The sequence below is a fragment of the Rhincodon typus genome, chromosome 27 (genome assembly GCF_021869965.1).
Source record: "Rhincodon typus isolate 14 chromosome 27, sRhiTyp1.1, whole genome shotgun sequence".
Lineage (NCBI taxonomy): Eukaryota > Metazoa > Chordata > Chondrichthyes > Orectolobiformes > Rhincodontidae > Rhincodon > Rhincodon typus.
In genome coordinates this window covers 14,203,088-14,230,186 of record NC_063358.1, presented here as the reverse complement: position 1 = coordinate 14,230,186, position 27,099 = coordinate 14,203,088, and the positions used below count along the sequence as shown (strand labels likewise).

The following is a 27,099-nucleotide window of genomic DNA, read 5'->3' as shown; positions in this document are numbered from 1 at the left end:
GTATCTCTTGCATTTCCTGCACTTCTGCCCTCACATTCCCTCCCCCCCCAACAAAAACAAAGACAGAATCCCCCTTGTCCTCACATACCACCACACCGATCTCCGCATCCAACATATCATTCTCCGCCACTTCCGCCATCTACAATCCAACCCCACAACCGAAGAGATATTTCCCTCCATACCCCTATCTGTCTTTCATAGGGACCACTTTCACAGGGACCACTTTCACCACAACTCACTCATCCACTCCACACTCCCCACTAACCCCACCACTCCAGGCCCCTTTCCCTGCAACCGCAGGAAGTGCTACACCTGCCCCTAGACCTCCCCCCTCACCTCCATTCAAGGTACAAAACAAATCTTCCATATCAGACAGGGGTTCGCCTGCACATTCATCAGCTTGGTCTACTGTATCCGCTGCTGCCAATATGGCCTCTACATCGGTGAGACCAAGCATAGACTTGGAGACCTCCAGTCGCGAACCATTTCAACTCCCCCTCCCATTCCTTAGACGACATGTCCATCCTGGGCCTCCTGCAGTGCCACAACGATGCCACCCGAAGGTTGCAGGAACAGCAACTCATATTCCGCTTGGGAACCCTGCAGCCCAATGGTATCAATGTGGACTTCACAAGCTTCAAAATCTCCCCTCCCCCGACCACATCCCAAAACCAGCCCAGCTCCTCCCCGCCTCCCTAACCTGTTCTTCCTCCCACCTATCACCTCCCTCAAGCACCACCCCCATCTCCTACCTACTAACCTCATCCCGCCCCCTTGACCTTCCGTCCTCCCTGGACTGACCTATCTCCTCCCTAACTCCCGACCTACACTCCCCTTTACTGGCTCCATCCCCGCCTCTTTGACCTGTCTGTCTCCTCTCCACCTATCTTCTCCTCTATCCATCTTCTATCCGCCTCCCCCTCTGTCCCTATTTATTTCAGAATCCCCTTCCCCTCCCCCATTTCTGAAGAAGGGTCTAGACCCGAAACATCAGCTTTCCTGCTCCTCTGCTGCTTGGCCTGCTGTGTTCATCCAGCTCTACACCTTGTTATCTCAGATTCTCCAGCATCTGCAGTTCCTAATATCTCCTAGACATGGAGAACGTTTTGTAGAGCATCTGCACTCTGTACACAACAAATGACAACACCTTCCAGTCGCCAACCATTTTAACTCTCCCTCCCACTCCCTGGGTACATGTCCATCCTGGGCCTCCTCCAGTGTCACAATGACACCACCCAGCAACTGGAGGAGCAACACCTTGTATTTTGCCTCAGGAGTCCCAGATGGCCTAAACATGGAATTCACCAGTTTTAAAATCTCCCACCTCTGGCCTCATCCCAAGTCCAAGCCTCCGTCTTATCCCTGACTCCTTGACCTGACACAACCTGTCCGTCTTCTCTCCCACCTGCCTGTCTCACCCATCTCACTGACCAATCCCCACCATTCCTTACCTGCACTCACCTATCGCCATTCCACTTACCTTCCCCAGACCCACCCCTCCTTTCTCTATTGATTTCCCAGCTCCCTCCGCCTTCCCCATTTCTGAAGAAGGGTCCCGACCTGAAACGTCAATTTTCCTGCTCCTCTGATGCTGCCTGGCCTGCTGTGTTCCTCCAGATCCACACTGTGCTGTCTCTGACTCCAGCATCTGCAGTTCTTGCTATCTCTATCTAATATGAAGCTATGCATTTTTTTTTGACCTGATATTTTGCTTTTCCCTCTTCCATGATATTTTCAAAATATGAACAAACCTTTTAATTTTAATTTTTGGCTGGTGCTTAAGCCACCAATTCTATTTCAAGAGATTTCTGTTGATTGTTTTGCTGTGCTATGGTGAGAGGATTCTTGCTTCAAAACTAACCCATAAAGAACAGAAACCCAAAAAACTGTGGATGCTGTAAATAAGAAACAAAAACAGAAGTTGCTGGAAAAGCTCAGCACATCTGTGAAAAGAAATCAGAGTTAATATTTCAGGTCCGTTGACCCTTCCTCAGAACTGATGATAGCTAGGAAAACGTTGGTTTATATGCAGAAGATAGGGTGGGGGGAGGGGTAAGGAGTAAACAATAGGCAGGGATAGAGCCCAAAGAGAGAGAAGAGCAGTTGGATAGACAAAGGAGTGGGTAACAGTCTGGCTAGGAGGACGAATAGCTGTTAGTGGAGACTGACAATGGTAGTGTAAGAAGTCAGAAGTCACACGACACCTGACGAAGGGGCTACACTCCGAAACCTTGTGATCTCAATAAACCTGTTGAACTACAGCCTGGTATGGTGTGACTTCTAACGTTGTCCACCCAAATCCAACATCAGCACCTCCACATAATGAGTCGTGTGTAATGGCAGACTGTGATAACAAGACTTGGTGTATGGGGTAGGGGGCTGGGACATTGGAGAGTTCAGGCCTTAAAATTATTGAACTCGATATTGAGTACGGAGGGCTGCACAGTTCCCAAGGGGAAAATGAGGTATTGTTCTTCTAGCTTGCCTTGAGCTTTGCATAAAGAAAAGAAACTAACTGTTGATAACAATAGAATGGAGAGGGTCTGGACAATGTTGCAGGTTAGTCCATCAGCCCCTATTCTAAACAGATAGTCACTAGTTTATGTACTCAGCCAAGAAATGAGAAAGTTGCTACAACTTCTCACAAATCTCTAGTTCCATCCCAGATAATACTTGTGAATTTTGACATAATTAATTCTGATTATTACTAATAGGTGGAACTAAAATCTGTTGGATTGGATTGGATTTGTTCTTTTTCATTTAAACTTCACTATTCCATATGTGCTACCACAAGCAGCCAAAAGAATATCATAGATCAAATCATTAGAATCCCTACAGTGTGGAAACAGGCCCTTCGTCCCAACAAGTCCATGCCGGACTGTCAGAGCATCCCACCCAGACCCATCGTCAAAAACCCACCTAATTTACACATCCCTGAACACTATGGGCAATTTAGCATTGCCAATCCACCTAGCCTGCACATCTTTGGACTGTGGGAGGAAAGCTGAGCACCCAGAAGAAACCCACACAGACACAGGGAGAATGTGCAAACTCCACACAGACAGTCGCCCAAAGGTGGAATCGAACCCGGGTCCCTGGCCCTGTGAGGCAGCAGTGCTAACCACTGAGCCAAAAAAATTTGAAATGAAGTTGGGCACTAAATGACTACCTAACTGCTGTTTGCAGATTGCCCAGTGCCCGTGCTTCTTATATTGCAGTTCAATGAATATGATTTAGTATTGTAATGCTGATCTTTCCAGTGCATTACAGTCTGACCAAGGCAGAATTAGTAAGTGCAGTATACTATGTGGTTTGCATGGATTTTCGAGGTGTGAATTAGTCCTTGGTCTGAATATGGCCCAGTATTCCTGGGTATCAAGAATGCTACCCTTTGTGTTTCTTTCTAAATGATCTTGTCTTTGCTTCAGACCTATGATTTAGAGACGGAGAATTTGAAGATTTTGATGGAGAAGTTAAGAGCTGTCTCTGGAACCCTTCAGTCCTTCATTATCAGTCGGAGGAAGGTCAGCCCAGGTCCACAGAAACCTTCTGGAGACCTCCTTACCTCTGTCATAGATCTTCTTCAAACCACCAAAGCCATCTTTTCCTGGCTGAACAGGTACTTGAGTAAATAAACAGTGCAAATATCCCTACTGATTAGCATGATCTGTCAAGAAATGACCAGCCTTCCTGTTTATTCTCGTTAAAAGTTTTACATTATGATAAAATTGTTGGCTCAGTAAGTTGGATTTTAACAGAAAGGCTGTCATTGTGCAACAAAGAATCAACACTGTGATGATATCAGCAACTTGCATTTATATCAGGTGCCTCCAACATTGTAAAGATGGTTCAGTGAGAAAATAGAGTGAATAATGATATTTAAGGAAGAATTAGTAGAAGTGGCCCAAAACAATGTTTGGAGAAATGGTTTATTCAGAGTATTTTCTAAGAAGGAAATAACAATAAAGAGGTTGTGGAGGAGGAACTTTCAGACAGTAGGATCAAGGGGTGAAGGCTTCATCATCAGTTTGCAGTGAAAGGAAGGGATGCTGAAGAGAGGCTGTAAAGGTGGAAAAATATCCAGAATTAGGCTGGAACAAAACCATGAAGGGATTTCTGAATGAGATAGAAGTTTATAAACTTTGATACTTTGGTGGGATGAGAGGTAGTGCAGATGAGTAAACAAAAAATATGATTAGAATGTGGCTTAGAGAAGTTAGGGTGATGTCATAAAATGTTAGATATGTGGATGTCTGTGGGGATTGAGAGTAAAATTGACTAAGTCTGAATAGGTTTTTGCTCATCAGTTTTAGAGAATTTGAGGCCTTAATAAATTTATAATCCTGCTTCTCTTCTGCCAAACTAGGTACCCTTTTATATGCATAATCAATTATTCTGCCATGAAGAAAGAGATCATCAGGTTATGCATGGAGCTGGCAGAAACTATTCACAAGGTTTGTCACATATACCAAGTCCAGTGTAATTCATAAGTTAAATAGAACTTGAAGCACAAAAATAGGTTATTCAACCCACATGCATGTCAGTATTTATTTTCTCCATGACCGTCAAGATCTCCATGTCAAAATATCTTCTTTCTCCCTTCTCCCTTGTACTTATCTAGATGTTCCCTTGATTGCATTTCTGTGTGAAATGTTTTAAGATACTGATATGAACAGGTATTGAAAATACAAAGATTACTTTCTTTTGCATTTCTCCTCTTCTCTCCTAAAAGTGCTAGTTTTTTTCCTGCGGTACAGTTCTGTAGTGACAGCTGCCCAAGTAGCCATGTTATTTTCTGAGGTTGGTACTGGTGGATGTTGACTGTCAGACTTTGGCCCAGAGGGTGATGTGATGAAGCTAATCAATTACTCAGTCATGATTTCTAATAAATTAAATGTTTTGTTCATTCTTCCTCTTTTGCACACAGAAATAGCTCAGTGCTTTAAAAGATGGGAGTTACTCTTAGTAAGTATTTAGATGAAAGACATCAGTCTTAAATGCCAACCAACACTTTTTCTGTTCTGTCAATTTTTGCCACTTGTATATCTTATCTATATCCAGTTCTAAGGCGCGTCTTTGGTCTTCTGAGCTTTTCTTTCTAATGCTTTATATTTTTATTTCTCCATGTTCAAAACCAAACTGTTTTTAGACATGAAAGGAATGAAGAGATGCATAAACAGGTTTGGAAAATGAGGTTGAAGTAGAAAATCAGTCATGAGCTTTATTGAATGGTGGAGCTGTCTCAAGTGGTTTTATGGTCTACTTCTCCTATTGCTTGTGTCCCTTCCCCATCTAGTTATCACTGTCTGCTTTGTGAAGTAGTGGTTTATGTTAAAACTGCAATGTAAATCCAGGTATGTATGATGGCACCGAATAAGAAGTACAGAGGTCAGGAGAGACAGGACGAGGAGAGATTTGCAGTAATTTTTTTTTTTTATACAGGCCTCTTCTGTCAAAGATCTACTTGCCTTTGTTCGTGGTTGTAAATTAATTGAACTGCAGTTAATAGATTGTGAAACTCACAGAAGAGGAGCTCTTGTGTCATACTAACAAGCCAATGATGCAGTATGTGTGCAGGCAAAGCTGAGATGTAGAAATGCAGCTCCTCACTTGAAGTGCAGGCTGGATGAATTTCTGTGGAATTAGCTGCAGGGAGTAACAGCCAGTAGGACGTCTTCCTCAAGTTGGGGCCCCTAATGGAGTGAGGAACCTGTCAATCCAAATGGCAAAGGGAATTATTCAAAGGGAGACAGCAAAGACGTGTGCATGAGCCTATATGCATGTGCACATTTGGGAAGATGCAGGGAAGTTTCTTTGCATTTTTGCATCATCACCTTTCCACTTTCATCACCCACCAAACCCCCTCACCCACTCCTGTCTTCAGTCCATGTATCCATGTATAGTTTTATTCCCAATTTTCTCTTTGCACCCTTATCCCAATTGCTGAGTTACTGCTTCACAAGTCGTGAATATTGTCATCTGTTGCTCACCCAGGTGCCCATGTTCCATGCATGAGCGACTATTTAACTGTGGAGAGTATTACAACTAGTCTAGAAAGCCAGAAAGATGCACATACCAGTCAGAGGATCAGCAGCAGTATCCCTCATTAACTCTAAGGCAATTGGAAACATTGTAACACTATGCTCCCTCCAGATTTGAAATATGCTACTTTTACACACATTGGGAGCATCCTGAGAAAATTTATGTAAACTTTAATAGAAGATGTATTTGGAATAGCATTCCTCAACATCTGGAAATGAGGATCCCACAGAACTCAATATTACCAATTAATGGATTTACAACGAGTGCATTCTGGAACTTCATTTCAATGTTAGTTCTCTCAGTCACTAAGCTGTTACGCTGGTACTGAGACCCACTGTGAGGTTTGCCAGGCTAAATTATTATGATATTTTCTTTCAAACCTTATATTTGACTCCTGTTTTGTTTAGGAATGCAGCCAGACAGAGAAAGAAAATCGGATACTGAGCATTGTAAGTATAAATTAATATTGATTTTCTATTACATTATAATTAGTCTTTCCAGTAAACATTTGTGTCCCAAATCTTTATTATCAAATGGATGTTAATTGCTGTGCTAACTCTTGCTCATAATTTCGGCTGGTACTATACTGGAGCTCTGAGGGAATGCAGCTGTCAGAAGTATGCTGTCTTTCAGGTGACACTTTAACCAAGGCCCCATCTTACCCTTTGGCGAACATAAAAAATCCTATGCCTTTATTCAAGGAAGAATGGAGAAGTACTCCCTATTGCTCTGGCCACTTTATTTTTTTTGCTAATGTCACTCAAACAAGTTATCTGGCTATAATTGTAATGTTTAAGGGAGTTTGCTGTGCAGAAATTGATTGCCATGTTTCCTGCAAGACAACAGTGAAATTAGTCATTTCATCATACAGAACTTAAGCCTTGCTGCAAAAGGCACAAGTTGGCAAAACTTTTTTGTCTTCCGCTATTCAGGACCATTTCCAAGAAATACCAATATATAGGTAAAGTAACGTGTACTGTGTGACAGGAGAGTGCTGATTGGTTTGCAAATTGATTCTGATTGGTAAGGCTTTTGCATGGAGAATGCATCAGTTAATAATGACTGACAGTTAATCGTTGAACTTTGTTTTAATTTTAAGTCATGTAGCTTTTCTTTATCCATCAGAGTCCACTAGCCAGCCACTCAGCACTTTCATTAGGAATAAATGTTACTTTCCATTTACATTCATAGAATCATACTGTACAGAAGAGACCCTTCAGCCCGTTAAGTCTGTAGCATCAAAAATATACTACTACCTACAGTAGTCCCCCTTCCCTGCACTAGGCCCATAGCCTTGAATGTTATTGCACTTCATGCGCGCATCCAAGTTTTTTTTTAAAGAGTTGAGGCAGAAAACCTCACAAATCCTCTCAGGCAGTGCATTTCAGGCATCCCCCACCCGCTGGATGAAAAGTTTTAATTTCTCAACTACTCTCTAAACCTCCTTCTTTCACTTTAAAATGGTGCCCCCTTATTGTTGACCTTTCAGCTAAACAGAACAGCTCCTTTCCATTCACCTTGTCCATGCCCCTCATAATCTGATACGCCTCTATCATGTCCCTCCTCAACCGTTTCTATTCCAAAGAAAATAGCCTGAGCTTATCCAGCTTCTCTTCATTAGCTGAAATGCTCTATCCCAGCTAACATTTGATGATTCTCCTTTGCACCTTCTTCAGTGCAATCACATTCACATTGATATTTATTTCAAATTGTGATGAGTGTAAGATGAACAGCTTCGACAAAATGTGTTTTTTTTTCAGCAATACTTCAAAACTGCACCTTTTGTCTGAAAAATGTTGCAAAGGATGTCTTGAGGTTGTGGAAAGTGTTATTTGAATGCCGGGGATCTAACTATTGAATGTAATATAATCATGTTTGATATTGAGCATTATCACAATTTTGCTTATACATACATTTTTAAGCGATTTTGACTTGTAAGCAATTGATTGCTTAAACAAGAATTTGGGAGAGATAGTTGTTTCTGGTACATGTTAATATTTGTTACCAAAAAGCATATCCAATGTTATTAATAAGAAAGCCAGATGGTGTCAGATAAGGCTGTTATCTGTCTACCTATTTTCACATGTTATGATGCACCTCTGGGGCAGGTAGGACTTGAACCCATACCTACAAAAGACTGGTTAGTCATAATGTCTTACATTTTTTCTTCATGAGCATTAATTTACTGAGCTACACTTTGTGTAGCTTGTAAGTCAACAACCATAGTTTCAGCCTGTTCCTATCTATAGGAGTGTAAAGATGTTTTCGAAACAACCTGTTCCTGAACTTTCCACATAAATAACTGATGACTTGTCCTGGATTTCCCATGTAAATGTGACAGTCAAGAAGGCACAACAGCGCCTCTTCTTCCTCAGGCGGCTCAGGAAATTTGGCATGTCCATGAGGTCCCTCACCAACTTCAACAGATGTACCATTGAAAGCATACTGTCCAGGTGCATAACGGCCTGGCATGGCAACTGCTCTGCCCAGGACCATAAGAAACCACAGAAGGTGGTGTGCACAGCCCAGACCATCACGGAAGCCAACCTTCCATCCATGGACTCCATTCACACGGCTTGTTGGTGCGGAAAGGCTGCAAACATCATCAAAGACCAACCGCACCCAGTAATGACCTCCTACAACCTCTTCCATCAAGCAGAAGATACAGAAGCCGAAACACACAGATGAACAGGTTCAGGAGCAGCTTCTCTCTGGCCATTATCAGACTGTTGAATGGACTCTAGCCTCAAATAATGTAACCTGTATGCCTCTAAGTCTTTTTGATCTGTACATCCTTTGCTTGCTGTGATCTGCCTATACCGCTCGTAAACAAAGCTTTTCACTATATTTCAGTAACATGACAATCAATCAATCAATCAATCAATCAATCAATCAATCAATGTTACTACACGTTGGAGCAGGTGAAATTTGAACCTGGGATTCCTTGCTCAGAGGTAGGAACACTAACACTGCACCACAAGTTCCCCTGTAGGAGTGCCGATGGAATACCCAGTTATATTTGCTAGCTGCATACTATTAAACAATTTACATAGATTTTACGCTCAGCAGATAAGGCAGTATGTGTAAGCAAAGGAATAAACCTTTCAGGTCAATAACCCTTTGTTGAATTTGATTATAATCCAAAGGTTGGAGAGGAAGGATGACCCTTTAACCATAAATTGTTCAGTTCCATTTTGATTAAACGGCTTTGCAACCATGAATGAGTTACATTAAGGAAATTCAGCAGAATGGTAATTTTCATATCACATACATTGTAAACAGCTCCAATCAGCTGTACACCTGGAATATTACCTACCATTTTTATTTCAGAAAAAAACTTTATTTCCACCATTTTCTGATTTTACAACATGCTGTTCCTTGTGTTTTTTTTTACCCTGATTGTAATAGTTATCATAGAATCATATAAACTTGCACAGAAGTTGGCTATTCAACTCAACATCTCTCTGCTGGCTCTTTGGTAAAACAGGCATTGTTGGTGCCACATCCCCTCTTTTCATCTGTAATTTCTACATCTTCAAATGTTGCCATATAAAATTTATTTATAGTACTAATTTCCATCAGCTTTTCAGATGAAGTGTTCTACATTCCCAACAGTTGGCCAAAGGAAAAATAATCTCCTTATTTGCCCTTTAGATCTTTTACCAGTGTTTTGTGCTAATATTTATGACTTTATGTAAGTATTCTTTTTAATTTCCCTTGGAGCGTGAAACTATATTTTAATATACTTAATAGAAACTACCTGAAACCAATGGAAGGAAAAAAAATTGCCACTTTGTATTCATTAATATCACTCAAAACTAGTTTTTCACTCCAACATTAAGTTGCAAATGACCTCAAACTGTATCTGTATTTCATAAGATAGATTATTATTAAAGAGCAATGGAATTTCCCCCATTGAATAGATAATTCTGCAACTTGGTTTTTAGTTTATTCTTAGCAAGGTTTCCCTCCACTACATACAGCTTGAACTTTTTGGAGGGGGCTGGGGTGGTTATGGGGGTGTGGGTGGGATTGACTGCTAATCCAGTCCCACTCCAGTTTGGTCCTTGCTAGGTTTGCGGAGGTAACTCTGGGAGCCTTTCCTATGGGGAAATGTTTGTTTTTGCTTGTCACCTTCCCAAAAACACATGTTGCCAAATCCACCACTTTTGCCCGAGTGTCTGTCACACAATTTTAATGTTGGAAACTAACTATGGTGTTGTACCTTTAAAATGCTGAAATGTTGCAAAATTCCCTGTTGTACCTAAAAAAGATACAGCATTGTTTCTGGACATGTGGTTAGTTATGTTTGGACTTAATGATATCTGTCTCTCAGTGCAGGGAACTCTCCAGTTTCTGCAAAAACATGGTGATGGGTAGCCCCGAGGTGTTGGTGAACCAATGCGCTTGCCTGGAAACTATTCATCTACTCACCACCTCACCTGGTCAGAGTCTGGTGAGTACTCCATGGTGCCCTGAATGATATGGGGGGGGTTGGATTTTGGAGAGATTAGTAGCTGTGGACTTAATTTTTATCTAATTTTTAGCTCTTTAACATAGCGTGATCAGAACATCTCCTGAATGTTTGACAACATTTCTCACACGTTTGCATTCCAACCCTCACAAATGCATATGTGTTAAAATGCAGTTTGTGTGTTATTTAAACACTTTGAGAGTTATCATCCAGCTCGGCTGGATGCATCCCCTTTGAAGTGAAGGCTTAGATTCAGCACCAGTTGAGATTTTGAGCATATGCTCTAGGCTAACACACAACTTCAGTGGTAATGGAGTGCTGCATTGCTAGAGAAAGTCTTTCAGTTAAGACATTAACCACGAAAATGTCTTTCAGCTCTGGTTCAAGTAGGTGTTAGATTACATTCTGCTCCTGTTACTTCAAAGCCATTCTTTGCTCCAAAAAAAGTCCTTGCTTTGTTTTTTTTTCTGGCTTTCGTTAAAGTCCTTTAACTCAGCAAAGTGAATTTTCAAATAAATGTTGTAACCCTGAGTACTGCTACTTCGATAAACTGTACCAGCAGCCAGAATAACTCAGTGCTTTGTTTATGTGATCCAAGCCAACTCTGAGTCAGTCCATGAGCAGAGGTTTCAGCAAAAAGAAGTGTTTTTTTGTAGATCCATTTATATAAATCCGATTTGCTGAGGCACATATATAGTTGTAATTTCTTTCACTTGACCATGTAGTGTCGTATGTTTGTGTGTTTATATATTGTTTTTGTGTGAACAGGGGTGCATGCATTTAGAGTTGAGGTATTTTCTCTCATTCCTCCAAAGGACTAGCAACCCCACATGCTACTACTAGCTCTGCTATGAGTACATTCTGTTCAGTGGTCTTTTCTACCAACATTTCTCAAGTCAGTTGAAATGTAATCAAACTGTTAAATGTTTGGAGAAAATGCCACTAGCACTCATGGATACACTGTAGAGCGGTTTCTGGCAGTTACAGTGTGACATTTTTAGCTTTCAATCCATGAGTGAATGACTTGTTTTATTTCTCTGAACCCTAATTAGCTCTTGTTTATACATATGTATCTCTCTGTCTCTCTCTCTCTCTCTTTTTTTTTTCTTTCTTTCTTTCTTTTTCTTTCTCTTTCTCTCTCATTCCTATTGTTCCTATACGTACAACTGGCATACTGTAATTGTTCTCCTCTGTACTTTCCCTTTTCCTTGGTTTTTCACTATTGATATTGCTCAAATTGTCATTGCATTGCCAGGAATTCACAAGTCAAGGAACTCCTGACTTTCCTCAGTTGTTAGCCTACAATCTCCAGCCTTTTACAACCCAAGCTGCGTATCAAACAATCACTATTTCCTGATTTCTCTCCTAGCTCCTTCCCCTTCTTTCAACCTGAACCTTGTTACCTGACCTTTGAGTCATGACTCATCAGTTAATTTCTCAATTATTGATTTTAAGAAAATAGTGACATGATCAATGTCCCCTCTAAGCTGTGGAGCCTCTTGGAGGTTTTGCGGATGCTGCTTGGCATGCTGATGTGTTGCCTTCCAGTTCCAGAAGCCACTAGTTGCATAGACGTTGGAAATCGGAATGAAGGCTGAAGGAAATTACAGGGATTGTAGGATATGATCTAATTTCATTAGGTTTCCTGTCCAGCACTTGCATCTCCAAGCTGTATATCTTTAAAACTTAAGATATTCACTGTACCTTCAATGGTATGCTATGATCTAATTTCATTGCTAGAAAGCCAGAAGTAACTCCCACCCCTGGAATTTAAGGTCTCCCTTTTCCCCCTATCCCTGGTTATTCACCCATTTGGAATGCAGTTAGTAAGATGCATTATTGATTTCTCCTTTTAAAGCTTAGTCTAAAGCTTTAGTGCTGACTATAAGCAGGTCTGATTTTAATTCCCCACTCAGAATTTAATGTCAGTTTGAGATGGACAATTTGGAATTGAAATTGTCTGAATAAAATCTATAATTACAGTGCCTTTATTTAAAATATTAACTACTCTACAGATGAATTCTGTTTCAAATAATGACTTATTGACTAATATCCCTTTTATCTCCTGTGCTGCAACAATCTATTCTTACTAGGTACTGTTTCACAGGCTTCAACAGCTCTCTTATACCACTGCTACATTGTTGCCTAGGTTGCCCATAAACAATGAGAGTAGACAGGCAAGTCAAACATAGTGGAGCTGGGATGTATAGGGAGGTAAGTCTCTATTGTGTTCACCTGGCAACCAAACATGTGCATGCACCACCAAGCATTACTTCATAGCGATGAGGAGTGGGATTCTTCTTTATTCATTATCCTTCTAGCTTATGATACAGATATAAGTTGTTGTTTTTCCAGCTACCTGGCTAAATTTTAAATGTCTTTTTTATTTTAGACTTTGTGCCTTTTCTAACTAGGGTCACCAGGTATTTGATTGAAATTAGCGAGTGATGAATATATTGTAACTGCATTAGAGTATTTAGTTACCCTCTTTACCCTACTCTTAATTAAATTTTCACATCTGTATCAAGTTAGCCTTGGAGAGGTGCCAAGGCAGCATAGGCAGTTCAAGTATCCAATGATGTTTTACATTGTTTCAAATGTGATGGGTTATGTAGAAAGTTTTAATTTTGTTCCTGCCTGAAGATAGGAACTTACCATGTTCTGGTCCATGAATACCCCATATAAATTCATGTTTACCTGAGGGTTGCCAAGTTTTGCTGTATGGTTTGGGATTCTTGTCCAATATTTATACCTGTATACACAGCGAAGAAGGTTATCTAAGAATGACAAAGGGATCTTGATCAACTGGGCCAATGGGCCGAGGAACACAGATGGAGTTTAATTGAGATAAATGTGAGGTGTTGCATTTTGGTAAGATGAACAAGTGCAGGACTAGCACAGTTAATAGTAGGGCTGTGGGAGTCTTGTAGAACAGAGAGACCTAGGTAATCAGTAACACAGTTCATTGTCTACCTGTGGTGCAACTTTCAAAGTGGTAAAGAAGGTGTTTGGCATGCTTGCCTTCATCACTCAGACTATTGAGTTTAGGAGTTGGGATGTCATCTTGCAGTTGGTGGGGCCACTTTAGGAGTACTGTGTACAGTTCTGGTCACCCTGCTGTAGGAAGGATATTATTAAATTAGAGAGGGTTCAGAAAAGATTTACCAGGATGTTACCAGGACTGGAAGGTTTGAATTATAAGGAGAAGCTGGATAAGCTGAGACTTTTTTCTCTGGAGTGTAGGAGGTTCTGGGGTGACCTTCTAGAGGTTTGTAAAATCATGAGGGGCATAGATAAGGCAAATAGCAAATGTCTTTTCCCTATTTGGGGAGTTCAAAGCCAGGGGGCATAATTTTAAGTTCAGAGGAGAAAGATTTAAAAAGGGACCTGAGGAGCAACCTTTTTACACAGAGGGTGGTTCAAATGTGGAATGAACTGCCAGAGGAAGTGGTAGATGCAGAAACAGTTACAACATTTAAAAGGCATTTGGACAGGTACATGAATAGGAAAGATTTAGAAGGATATGGGCCAAGTGCAGGCAAATGGGATTAGTTTAGTTTGGGAAATTTGGTCAGCATGGACAAGTTGGACTGAAGGGTCTGTTTCTGTGCTGTATGACTCTCAGACTATCTCTAGGTTGTAAATAATCTAATTTATGGTAACTGAATAACTTTAAAATCTTATCAGACATTCATTCTGAAATCAGGATGCTCACTCAAACTATTTTATAGTGTTAATTCAGACTTGTAAATGAAAATTTAATCTTAAGTTCTAAAACAAATTGTGAGTTGCTCTGCAAGTTGTTTGATTGAGGGTTGTGACAGCTGTGTCTAGCACTGACATATACGTTGACTGGGAATATTACAGATGGCCAAGATATTAAATGTCAGAGGTATTTTAGTACATTGCATGCAACTGCTGCACATTTATGGCTTCAGTTATGACGAATGCAGTTCTCAAGCTATTAGTCATTTTCTGTTTTTCCTTACTTATGCTTGGATTAAGGACTGTTCCTTTACATTGTTCAGGGAATTGAAATCAAGTCGAATAATGGGCTGCATTTTATCACAGGAACCACAGTAAATGTAAGTGAAATTTATTCATCCTACGTTTTCTTCATCAGTCACATTGTATGTATATATATAATTCCTGTTCTGTTTCTATGTATCCCTGTGAACGTCTATCTATCTTGCATCTGCTCTCTGCTGATTTCTGTTAACCTGCTTATCTGTTTCTGTCAACTTGTACCTGTGTGAATATTAATGAGGGTTTTTGTGTGTGTGTCGGAGACACTTTGTCCATTTCTATTGTAAATTATTCTTGTAATATAAGTGACACTGGCAAAGTTGTTTATTACCTTGTGTAGTTTCCCTGAAAAGCTGTTGATGGACACTGTTCTTGAACTTCTGCTAACCTGTTTGTGTGTGTGTTTCTCTCTCGATGTAGGCTTGTTGTTCTGTACATGAGTGTGTGTCTGTGAATTTCCCTCCTATTTTTCTGTCTCCATTTGGTTGTGACATTTTTATTTGTAGTCTTGTATGAGTGATCAACTCACTCTGACCTTCATGGCACCATCATCACTAAGATTTGCTCCAAGTCAGATACTTTTGTGACTTAAAGATGAGTCACTGTTTCTAAGCATTTTCAATCTTGTATCATTGTGCAAACACTACCAATACAAAATACAACTGCTGCAGCTCAAAGAGAAAACCCTTCTTCATCTATCCAGGGTTATACTTTGCCAACATTGCCCAGATTTTCTGACAATTATTTTAGATATTCATTCAGAGTTTATGTAAGTCTTTTTCACACATGAGAGAAATAATTTACAACTGCCTGCTGGTTTTCATGTCACCCTGCAGAATTTAATTGTGGTGACCTGGTACAAATGTTACCATGTGCAGTGTACAAAATATGGGGGGTTGGTTAGCTCAGTTGGAAAGATAGTTAGTTGGCGATGCAGAATGATGCTAGCAGTGTGGGTTCAGTTCCCCCACTGCCTGAGGATACCATGAACCACGCACCTTCTCAACCTTGTCCCTTGACCCTCACCACCAGTCTGTCTCTCTCTCTCTATGATGGGAGAACAGCTGCCTACAACTTTCACCTCTGGTGTTTCTGTAAAGGTAAAGAGAAGTAAATTATAAGAGTGCTAAGTCCACCTGTTCTTTCAGAACCAGATTGACAGAAAGCATGGACCAAGTTTCTGCACTTAACAAAACTTGGAAGGGTAGGACAAATGTATGCTATGGATGGAGAGAAAGATGAGGAACACTGGAATTTTTATGAAATATAAAGAATAAGAACAGGAATAGGCCATTTGGCCCTTCAAGCCTGCTCCACCATCTGATATAATCATGGCTGATCATCTAACTTAATACCAAATTCCCTGCTTTCTCCCCGTGACCTTTCGACCCTTTAGCCCTGAGAACAGTATATAACTCCTTAAAAACATTGAAATTTTTTTGGCCTCAACAACTTTCTGTGGCAGAGAATTCCACAGGCTCACCACTCTCTGAGTGAAGACCTTTCTCCTGATTTCAGTTCTAAATGGCCTACCCTATATCCTTAAACTTTGATACCTGTTTATGGACTTATTGATCATCGGGAAAATCCTTTGAGTTTACCCTGTCTAGTTCTGTTAGAATTTTACAAGTTTCTATGAGATCACCCCTCATTCTTCTTCATTCCAGTGAACATAGTCCTAACTTATTTAGTTTTCTTCATACATCAGTCCTGCCATCCCAAGAATCAGTCTGGTAAACCTCTGTTGCACTCCCTCCACAGCCAGAACATCCTTCCTCCAAAAAATGCACACAATTCTCCAGGTATAGTCTTTCTAAGACCCTGTACAATTGCAGCAAACCATCCCTGCTCCTGAAATTGAATCCTCTTTCTATGAGGATACATTTGCTTTCGTTACACCTGCACCTGCATGTTTAGCATCAGTGACATGTGTACATGGACATCCAGCTCCCATTTTCCCAATCTAGCACTATTCAGATAATCAGCTTTACTGATTTTTTTTTTTTTTTTTTGTTTTGACTATCAAAGAGGATAACCTCACATTTATCCACATTAAACTTCATCTGCCATGCATTTGCCAGTCATTCACCTTGTCCAATCACACTGCAGCATCTCTGCATCCTCATCACGGTTCCCACTCCCTCCTGCTTCTGTTGTCTGCAAACTTGAAGATATTACATTTAGTTCCCTCAACTAAATCTCTAATGTATATGGTGAATAATTAAGGTCCAATCACTGATCTCTGTGGTACCCATTAGTTACAGCCCACACCTTAGAAAAAGTCTGCCATCTGTTTGTTCCCCATTATCACTTCCCCTGCTTTTTGCTGTAAAGACCTACACATGTCTTCACTAATCTTTTTCTCTTCACATACCAATAAGAAGTTTTTACAATCAATTTGTATGTTCCCCACAAGCTTACTCTCTCAGTCTATTTTCCCCCCCTTACTATATCCCATTGACCACAATTGCTAAAATCTAAATTGTTCCCAACCCTTACGCTCACTACTTTTTTTTTCTAATTTGGCCAATTTGTTTACCCCCTTCTTTGGATCTAATACTACGCTTAACTTCCCTTGTTAGCCATTGTAGGGCCATCTTTCCCATTTACCTTCTTTATGCTGACAAGAATCAGCTATCTGAGAATCAATCACACAGTTTTGGATGACAGAAGGTCTTTATTATTAATAACTGGTCACTAGTCCAAATCAGCTGTTTGTTGCCAACCAAAGCTCCACTTTACATAACCCTTTGGTTCCAGCTTGTCTGTACACTATACTTCAATTTATTGCTTGAACAAGCACCTTTGTAAACAATGCTTGTAATGAGTGTTGGGTTATTTGCTTTCAAAACATGTAGCAATCCTTTTTTTAATAAATGCTTTGTTTTTCTCATTTCAGTCCACAATTTAAAAATACAGAAAATTAAACAGACAGGTCTTTATACATGAATGCTTAGCCCTGGGGTTGATTGCACATGACTGAATGAATGTTTATATGTACTTACCTTTACTTCCTTTCATTTAGTCTCCAGCTTATCGCTCTCAGAAGATTCGACCAGGAGATGAGGTCATCCAGGTGAATGATATGGTTGTAGTAAGTATTAGGTATCATAACTTTGCATTAGATGATTTAAGTATGCTTCAGATCAGTACATGTCGTTTCTGTAAGTTCTAACTCTTTAACTGGAGCTAATCCTTATCTGCTACTGTATCCATTTACTTTAATTCCTTTTTAATACTATTGAGATAATGTTCCCATTGGCATATTTTCAGTATATAATCTTTTCCATCCTCGAGTTGTTTGCCATAATTTGCAAATCTAAAGAGTTTCGGATAATTTTCGTTTGTGTATATCCCTTAGTATCTTCTGTTTACTGAGCTACCATCCAGATCTACTGACCATTTTAACTTCAAGCCCCATCAACCTTTTTAGTTGAAAACTGCTCGCTGATTATTTTCCTCCAGCTCATTCATTTGAGCTTCCCAGGCATGACTTCCCTTTTAAGTACAAAAGTGACCTTCTTTCTTATCAATTTCTTGTGCACAATAAATACCCTTAAATATTCTCTAGATATTGAGTACCCTTGTTTTCTTCTCTCTGCCCATCTTTCTAATCTGCCCTTTTACTTTTCCTTTTGCATTTTTAATTTTGATTTTTCAATTTGTTGACCCCAAATATTTACCATAAACCTCTTTTCTTTAAACACTGGGTACTGATCCAAGTTAAGTTGATGCACATTTGGAAATTAATCTATTTTTGACAGCTTCCATATGTCAGTATTGTTATATATCGTAAAGACCAAAGAATTCATAGGCTTCATAGAGCAGAAGTCAGTTCTCTCTCTGATCCTTTGCCAATACTGTGTCTGGGAAGTTAGTATGTGCAGATATTGGATAGGCAGATTGAGCTGGGCTGTATGATTGATTGTACTCCAGCTCTCATCTGAACATTAGGAATAGGAACAGGCAGTCTAGCCCTTGACCTTATTCTGCCGTTCAGTATAATCGCAGCTGATCTATATCTTAACTCTGTTACTTCCTGTGCTTTTTACCCCTCAAAGCCTTTAACTCAGTCTTAACTCAGAGGCTAAAAAACAATTTTCAGGGGAAATCATTCCAAACAGTAATTATTTAGACTACCTACAGCTGTGCATGCAATCCTAATCCTGGACAGAATCAGCACCCTTGGGGTCCTCTTGTGGCTCAGCGGTAGTGTTCCTAGCCCTGGACTGAGAGACCCAGGTTCAAGTCCTACCTGCTCTAGAGGAATGTAATAACATCTCTGCACAGGTTGATTAGGAAATATAGGTTAAATGAGGGAAAAAAAAACCTAAATGAGAGGTGAGGAAAAATACAGCATTGATTCAAGTTGGAACAATTTGGTATAATCTCAAAAAACAATTCTCATTTGTTACACTGTGGGTAATGATCCTCTCTTCATTTTTTTTGTTCTGTCTTTCTTTATTCTTAATTATCATTTTATTCGTCAGTGATTGTAAAGTCCCAAAGAAGAAAGCTTCTCAAAGTTCTCAAATCATTTCCAACCTTCAGTGAAATTATACGTGGTCTGCAATGTAACTCTACATATCTCCTTTTCTCGTATCTCTTAAAGTGTCAGTTTGCCTCTTAAAACTATTTTAGCTGATGCGGTAATATCTCTCATAACATGAGGAGTTAGGTCTGGATATTGTGGCATTGATAATCCAACAGATATATGTTGCGACTGACAATTATGTACAAATATTGCTTTCCGCAGACACAAGTGATCCAAGTTAAGGTGGACTGAGATCTTTATACTCTCATGTCATATGCAGTGATGATATAATGAACAAGTCTCTTAAAGATATATTGATTGTGAAGCATAACACGTTTCATTTTTCCAAAGATAAAAACTTAGCCCAAACAGAGATTATGTGGTTATATATAAGCATACGTCGTCAATTCAATAATTATATGAACAATTTACAAAACTAAAATTTCAAATTTCAATGTAACACTTTGGAGGTTTGACAAATTCAGCCTGATCTGATAATCATGTATCCATATTCCAACTTCATTCTTCAAGTGATCAGAGGCAAGATGGAGTAAGAGATCTTTATATGTGCGGGTCACATGATGCAGCGTTGACATTACGAGCATGTCTTTTAAGGTATGCTGACTGTAGAAAGTGTTGTCTCACCATGTCATGTAACCCTTAGAGTCCAGGTTTCATTATTACAAACCCATGTTATGTTTTTTCAAAGGCTTCAACACTAATTCTCACTCCCTTCTGCTACTATTCACCAATCCCCACGCATCATAGGGAAGAGACAGGGGAACTGTTCCCAGCCAGCTGTTGTCTTTTTTTGAGCATGGGTTTGATTGCTGTTGTTTCACAATGCTGCATGCTAACATTTAGGATCTTCTGGGCACCTCAACCTCTTTACCTTAAGACCATCCTAAGACATCTAAGTATAAGTGCTTGGGGCAGCATGGTAGCTCAGTGGGTAGCCCTGCTGCCTCCCAGTGTCAGGGACCCAGGTTTGATTCCACCCTCAGGTGACTGTGAGGAGTTTGCACATTCTCCCTATGTCTGTGTGGATTTCCTCTGGGTGCTCTGGTTTCCTCCCATTAGTCCAAAGATGTGCAGGCTAGGTGGATTGGCCATGCTAAATTGCCCATAGTGTCCGGGGATGTGTAGATTAGCCATATGACATGTAAGGTTACAGGGATAGGGTAGAGGAGTGGGTCTGGGTGGGATGCTCTTTGGAGGTTTGGTATGGACTCATTGGGCTGAATGGTTTGCTTTCACACTGTAGGGATTCTATTAACCGTAAATGTACCAGTCTATTGCTCAGTGATGACACAGAGAGCTGCTGAAATCCTTTGTTGGTCTTAAAGCCTCCTAATTTATTTGTTGACTGACTCCAAAGAGAAACTTTGTTCTAACAATCTTTGGAATGATGGATTTCCCACTTGGAGACTCTTCCTTCTGTTTTTTTTTCCTCCACCATTAGGTTGGATGGACATTGCATAACCTGGTTGCCAAACTGCGGGAGAATCCAAATCAAGTAGTTCTCATTATGAAAAAGGTGCCCCTTGATATATCACCATCGTTCAGTTTCTCTGATGGTGTACAGCAGCAGCAACCCCACTTAACACAGGTGAGGACAATCTCTTACCAAATACCTACTGATAAACAAGTATACAAAGAAATTAGGACAAAAGTCAAAAAGACAATTTATGAAGGCAAAGCAGAACTATGAAACTAACTGATCAAATCATTTAAAACTTTTGGCAGGCATATCAATAAAAACAAAAGTCTAGTGAGAATTGAACCACTAAATATTTACAGGTAGAAGATAATAAAACAGTAATGACAAAGAGATGGTGAAACTTTAATTATTTTGCTTTGGTATTTAGAATGGAGATGGAACATGTAGACATGATATTGAATGATGAGGTAACTAATGAGATTAGTGCATTTAAAATTGGAAAGTAAAAGGCATGTTAAAGATAAAGTCACCATAGTCTTACCAGACCATAGGGCTGCTGTCTCTTTAGAGACACTGGAAGATCACCACGCCTCAGGCAAGAGGAGAGGTTGAGAAGGAGACTCCTTCATGGTAACTCTAGCCAGTGTGGGAAGTGAAGCCGTATTGTTGGTGTCACTCTGCATCACAAAACTAGCCATCCAGCCAACTGAGCTAACCAGACCTACCCCATCCCACCAAAAATAAATAGGATGCACTGTATCCTTGTATTTTGAAAGATTCCAAAGAAGAGATAACCGAAATATTACTGTCGTATTTGATAAATTGTTCAAAAAGATACCACGTTATAGGACAGGTGGATGTTTAAATGTAATTTTTTGTAATTAAGAGAGAAAAACATAACATATTGAGGGACTTACAGTCAGTCACTATAACATCAAGAATCCTTACTTTTAGGAGAGAACAAAATAACATCTACAAATGAGAAATGTAATAATGAATAGCTTGCATGGATTTTTGAAAGGGAAAATTTTGCCTCAACAATCTACTTTGAATTATTTGAGGACGTAACAGAGTAACCAATGACTTTGAGATTTGTTCAGTTATCGGACCCTCCCAGTGCCTCAAATACATGTAAGTATAGTCTTGTTCAAGTAAGAGATGCCTTTGTTTTGGTTGGATAGTCAAACTCTAGTGTTTGTTTCCTTGATGTGCTACTATACAAATCTATACATATTTTTTGAATGAAGTATATTTTTTGAAATAAAATACTTGCACCAGCAAGTAACAATCCCTGTCCAGGCTTGGGGGTAAGAAAAATATTGTTTAGCTTAAGCCAGTTTTTTACACCATTGACAGTCTCATGTGGATTTTAATTTATTATCTGAGGGATTCTTTTCAAGTTGTCAGTTGTCCCTGCTCCCTGACTCGGCTCAGCTAGCTCTGGTGACAGTGCCAAACAACATGGAAGTGTGACCTAGGAGGGGAAACATAAGATCCTTTGACTTCCCACTTAATTGTTACATGAATGGTTAATGTAAACAATCCATCATCACAGGTGATTGCCGTTGTTGTTGAAGCAGTATATCTGGTCATTGATTAAGATGGGTAGATGAATAAAAATTGTATTGATATGTTCTTTCATTAGTGAAATTGAATAAGTGCAGGTTGACACATGATACAGGAAGGGGCCAGTAGGTAATAGTGGATATCATAAGATGGAGGAGCAGAAACAGGCCATTCAGTCCATTGAGTCTGCTTTACCATTCAATGAGATCATGGCTGATCTGACAATCCTCAACTCCATTTTTTGCCTTATCTCCACACCTCTTGATCCCCTTACAGATAAAAATCTATTTATCCCAGCTTTGAACATACTTAACCACTCAGCATTGACAGCCCTTAGCAATAAAGAATTCCACAGATTCACAACCCTCTGAGGGAAGAAACTCCTCCTCATCCATGTCCTAACAGGGCAACCCTTTACTCTTAGATTAATCCCTCTGGTTCTAAACTGTCCTTGCATCTACCCTATGAAGTGCCTTAAGAATCTTGTATATTTCAGTGAGGTCTCTGCTCATTTTTCTAAACTCCAATAAGTTTTGGCCTGACCTATTCACCCTTTCCTCATAAAGCCACACCTCTGCAACCAGGAACAACCTAGTAAACTTTCTCTGACCTCCTCCAATGCCAGTAAATCTTAAATAAGAGAACCAAAACTGTTCAGTATCCAAGCTGTAGTCTAGTTTTTGGTAGTCTTCCGCAAGACTTCCCTATTTTTATGCTTAATACCCTTTGAACTAAAGGCCAACATGCCATTTGCCTTTCTATTACCTGCTGAACTGAATCATCCACGAGGACTCCCAAATCCCTATGTGCTGTAGAGAGATAGTTTCTGAAGAAGGGTCTAGGCCCAAAACGTCAGCTTTCCTGCTCCTCTGATGCTGCTTGGCCTGCTGTGTTCATCCAGCTCTATACCTTGTTACCTCTGTGCTGTAGCCTGGTGCATTTAAATATTCAGGCTCTTCTATTCTTCCTGCCAAAGTACATAACCTCACATTTTCCAACATTATATTTCATCTTATAAGTTTTTGTCCACTCACTTAACCTGCCTATATCCCTCTGCAGACTCTGCCTGTCATCGGCACCAATTGCTTCCCACTTATTTTTAAGTCATCTCCTACAGTGCACTAACTTTCCTCATCCAAATCATTAACATTTATTGCAAATAATTGTGGTCCCAACACTAATCCTTGTGGGATTCCACTAATTTGCCATTCTGAAAATGCTTCCCTTATCATAGAATCCCTTATCCCAACTTTGTATCCTAAGAGTTAGTCAGTCCTTTATTCATGATAACATACTACCTCCAGCACTACTACATCTTCTTTGGAAGTATTTTAAAAGATAAGTACTATATTGAGGAAGTCCTGGGGTCTGTATAATGCAATGCCCAGAGAGCAAAGATAGTAAACAAATGAGATATTTGAATCTGATGTCTGAAGGAACTCCTTTACACAGAATAAGAATTGTCTGCGTGATTCTGGCTGACCAGGAAGCTGAGGTACAGATTCTGGGGATATGAGAAAAGTAACTGATGCCAGACTGGGAGTTCTGGAATGTTAGGGACATGGAGAAATGGTCTCACTTTGGGGTAAGGTTGACTTTGGAATTTACTTTAAAACATACAACACAGCACAGCAATCCATTAAAACTTTTCCTGATCTCCATAACCTTTGATTTCTGTTACTCATTTTATACACCATCAAAAGTTAAAATGACTACCCTAGACTTTTTTTCATGCTAGTGTGCCTCTAGGGAGTGTGTTTGAACATTTGGTATGAGACTGAACTTAGTTGAAATGCTCTTTTGTATAACTAATATCTGCTGTCTTTCTCCTAGGTACTGAGAAGCATGTCAGAAGACGCAGCGGCATTGCTAGACCCAAGTGTGCTCTCTGAGAGGTCTGCCCGGTTAGTTCCAATTTAATTCCTTTCTTCTCCAGGACAGTTTTCTGGACTTGGTTCTTACAAAAGTCTGCATATTTCAGTTCTTAGATGACCAGGCTGGTTTGTGGCCCAGGCTTGTTCATGTTGTTCAGTTCAGTATTGAGTTCATTGACACATTTAATTAATTTTGTCTTTATTAGTATTAGCCATCTTTCAATTGATGCTGGATTAGTAAACACTAGTGATCTTTCTAATCCAGTACATTCCTAATTAATTAACTCTGAAAGAGTAAAGTTAGGTGAAATTCCCACTCATAAAAAACTTTGATCTGATAGATAGTAATGAGCATTTCCCTAGATACAGTGGCAGAATTATGAGCCTCAAATAAGAAAAACTGGATCTAAAATCCAATATGGCTACCTTTCAGCAATTCCCTTGTAGAAGTCAGATCTTGACCCCTCTCTAAGTTTCATGCTTTACTTGAATGAATATCCTTTCTTACTCATCTAGACTACAGACAAAAATGATGGGTCATAGTCCAAATTTGAACTTACTTGCTTTCCCATGATAGTTAGAAAAAAAGTTTATTTTATGTGGATTATGTATTGAATGTGGAATTCTTGTGTTCTCTCCCTTTGTTACAGGTCCTTGGGAATTATTTGTCAAAATGTGGTAAAGTGCTGTGATTTTCTACTACAGTATACGCAGGGTGCAGAGACAGACCCTGTGTCTGCTTCAGCCCATCAACGGATTGAACCCAGTGTTGTTGACGTTAATCTGTCTTACACTGTAATAATCTAACCAACTGTGCTATAAAGTTAAGATCCTTTCCTAAACCAACTGTTGCTTGGGTTATGCAGTCAGTGAGTCCCATTATTTACGTTATGGATAAAAGTAATGAATCCTCAGTACACGATGCTTGTCAAGTTTATCAACTAAACCACACTGACAACGAATGCCCCAGGTTTATTTCAAAATCGGTCCTGATTTATTGTCAGTCGTTAATGGTTTGCTTAGATACAAAAATCAACCAGGATTCATGCTTCTGAGGCTGTTCAGTGACATCTCTGGAGCATGTGTCTGGACATGGATGACAATGCAATCTCAGTGATTTGTGATGCTCCTTGAATTGACTAACCTAGCAATCTTCTTTGTCAAGATTGAGAGATGAAATACTTGTGAGAAATGTCAAATGGAGTACGCATGCAATGAATCAGTGCCTTAAAGAGAATTGGGAGAAACTAGGGCACAAAAAATTTTATATAACACTTTTTATATCTTCCACAACTGGATGAAACTGGATAATAAACTATTTTGTTGCAAGATATTAAGCAGGGAAGTTTTGCTGATCCTTCTGCTTGCTGCTCAGTAAATTAAGGCAAAAGAATGTTCTTGTGGAGCATTGCTTTGTTACAGCAAGCAAAAATGTCCCAGTAAAATAGTTATCTTAATCTGTGGGGGCAGGGACAAGACTCCCATTTCCAACTTTCTACAGCAACAGTTGAAATCAGCTTTGTGCACATGTGCAGTATTAGTAGTGCAGATATGTGCCATGTTCATGGTCTAGCTGCTCTAGCATTTGAGTCACCCTTAGGCAAGATGTTAGGTGACATTGTGTCTTTCAGCAAAATGTGAGTAATAAGTGGTAATGATTCTTATCCAGTCATTAATTCTGGGATCGTAGGGTCCCTTTGTATTAATTTAATGTCATTACTATTGTTGATTGCCCCATAATCAACATCCTGAAGGTTTTCATTGACCAAAAAGTGAACTGAACTACCATATACTTAATGTGGCTACATAAGCAGGTCAGAGGCTAGGAATCCTGCTGACTCTCCAATACCTCTGCACTATTTGTAAGGTGCAAGTCAGGATGTGATGGATTATTTCCCATTTGCCTCTGTGAGTGGAGGTCCATCAATGCTCAAGAAGCTTGACAACATCCAGGACGAAGCAGCTGCTTGATTGGCACCACATCTACCAACATTCACTCCCTCCATCACTGATGCTCAGTAACAAGAGGATCTACAGGAATTCACCAAGGTTCCTCAGACAGCATCTTCCAAACCCACAACCACTATCACCGAGAAAGGTAACAGTAGCAGATACCTGATACCTGGGAACACACCACCTGCAAGCTCCCCTCCAAGCTATTCACTATCCTTGCTTGGAAAAAGATTGCTTTCCCTTCAGTGTCACTGTTTCAAAATCCTGAACCTTCCTCCTCAAAGCACTGTGGGATCTATCTACACCAAATGAACTGCAGCAATTCAAGAAGGCTGCACCACCCCCCCACCCCCACCCACTTGAGAGCAACAAGGGATGGGCAATGAACACTGGCACAGCTAATGACACCCAAATCCCATGAATGCATAATAAATAAAATGCCTACGTGAAGGATATCCTTCCAGTTCAGTAAATAGTATAGTTGGAGGCTTTTCAAATCCCTCAGGTTTTGTTTACAGTGCTCTGTTTCATTGTTTGGTTGCATGTAATGGATTCTGTAATTTGGCCCAGCTATCACTGTTCTCACGGTGAGTATGACCCCATGATCATCAGAGGATGTTTTGCCCATTTATCTCTGCTTAGTTGTTTTGATATGTTTCTTGATACTTAAAAACGAAACTGTGGAGAACAGTGCGCACACAATTCTGCCAAATTAAAATCACAAGTTTCAAAGACTTTCATCTTTTAAAAATTCAGGTTCTCTCAGAGAGAGAGGGTGGGAATCCAACAGGGTACACAACCTGACTACAACACCTTTGAAACTAGTGCAAGCTGTGAGGACAAAGATAAGCCATTGCCATCTGAATCCCACTCTGAAATTGCATCCGAGTCTGATGGAGAAAGTGATCAAATGCAGCCAGTCCAACAGTCTAACACAGAGGGTAAGGAGGTATACATTGCGTTCTCTTTTTCTCTCTCTCTCTCTCTCTCGCCCTTCTCTCTCTCTCTCTCGCCCTTCTCTCTCTCTCTCTCTCTCTCTCTCTCTCTCTGTCTTGCCCTTCTCTTTCTCTCTCCCTCAAGCTCTGGCTCTTCTGTTTCTCTCTCGTCCTTCTTTCTCTCTCTCGGGCTCTTGCCCTTTTCTCTCTCTCTCTCTCGAGCTCTCGCCCTTTTCTCTCTCTCTCGAGCTCTC

At 40.0% G+C, this 27,099-nt stretch overlaps 1 protein-coding gene across 2 annotated transcripts in view; it reads left to right on the top strand.

Annotated features, from left to right (window-relative positions):
- The window catches only part of cnksr1 (connector enhancer of kinase suppressor of Ras 1), a 77,210-nt gene that overhangs the window by 20,072 nt on the left and 30,039 nt on the right, over positions 1-27,099 (top strand). Inside the window, exons 3-11 of one of the 2 annotated variants that reach the window (XM_048613016.1) lie at positions 3,429-3,619; positions 4,367-4,454; positions 6,450-6,491; positions 10,379-10,498; positions 14,545-14,601; positions 17,568-17,636; positions 20,539-20,685; positions 23,917-23,987; positions 26,667-26,851. In XM_048613016.1, coding sequence (XP_048468973.1) covers positions 3,429-3,619; positions 4,367-4,454; positions 6,450-6,491; positions 10,379-10,498; positions 14,545-14,601; positions 17,568-17,636; positions 20,539-20,685; positions 23,917-23,987; positions 26,667-26,851 — 970 coding nt within the window. The remainder of the gene's footprint in view (positions 1-3,428; positions 3,620-4,366; positions 4,455-6,449; positions 6,492-10,378; positions 10,499-14,544; positions 14,602-17,567; positions 17,637-20,538; positions 20,686-23,916; positions 23,988-26,666; positions 26,852-27,099) is intronic. The other variant, XM_020526848.2, reaches the window with a different exon arrangement.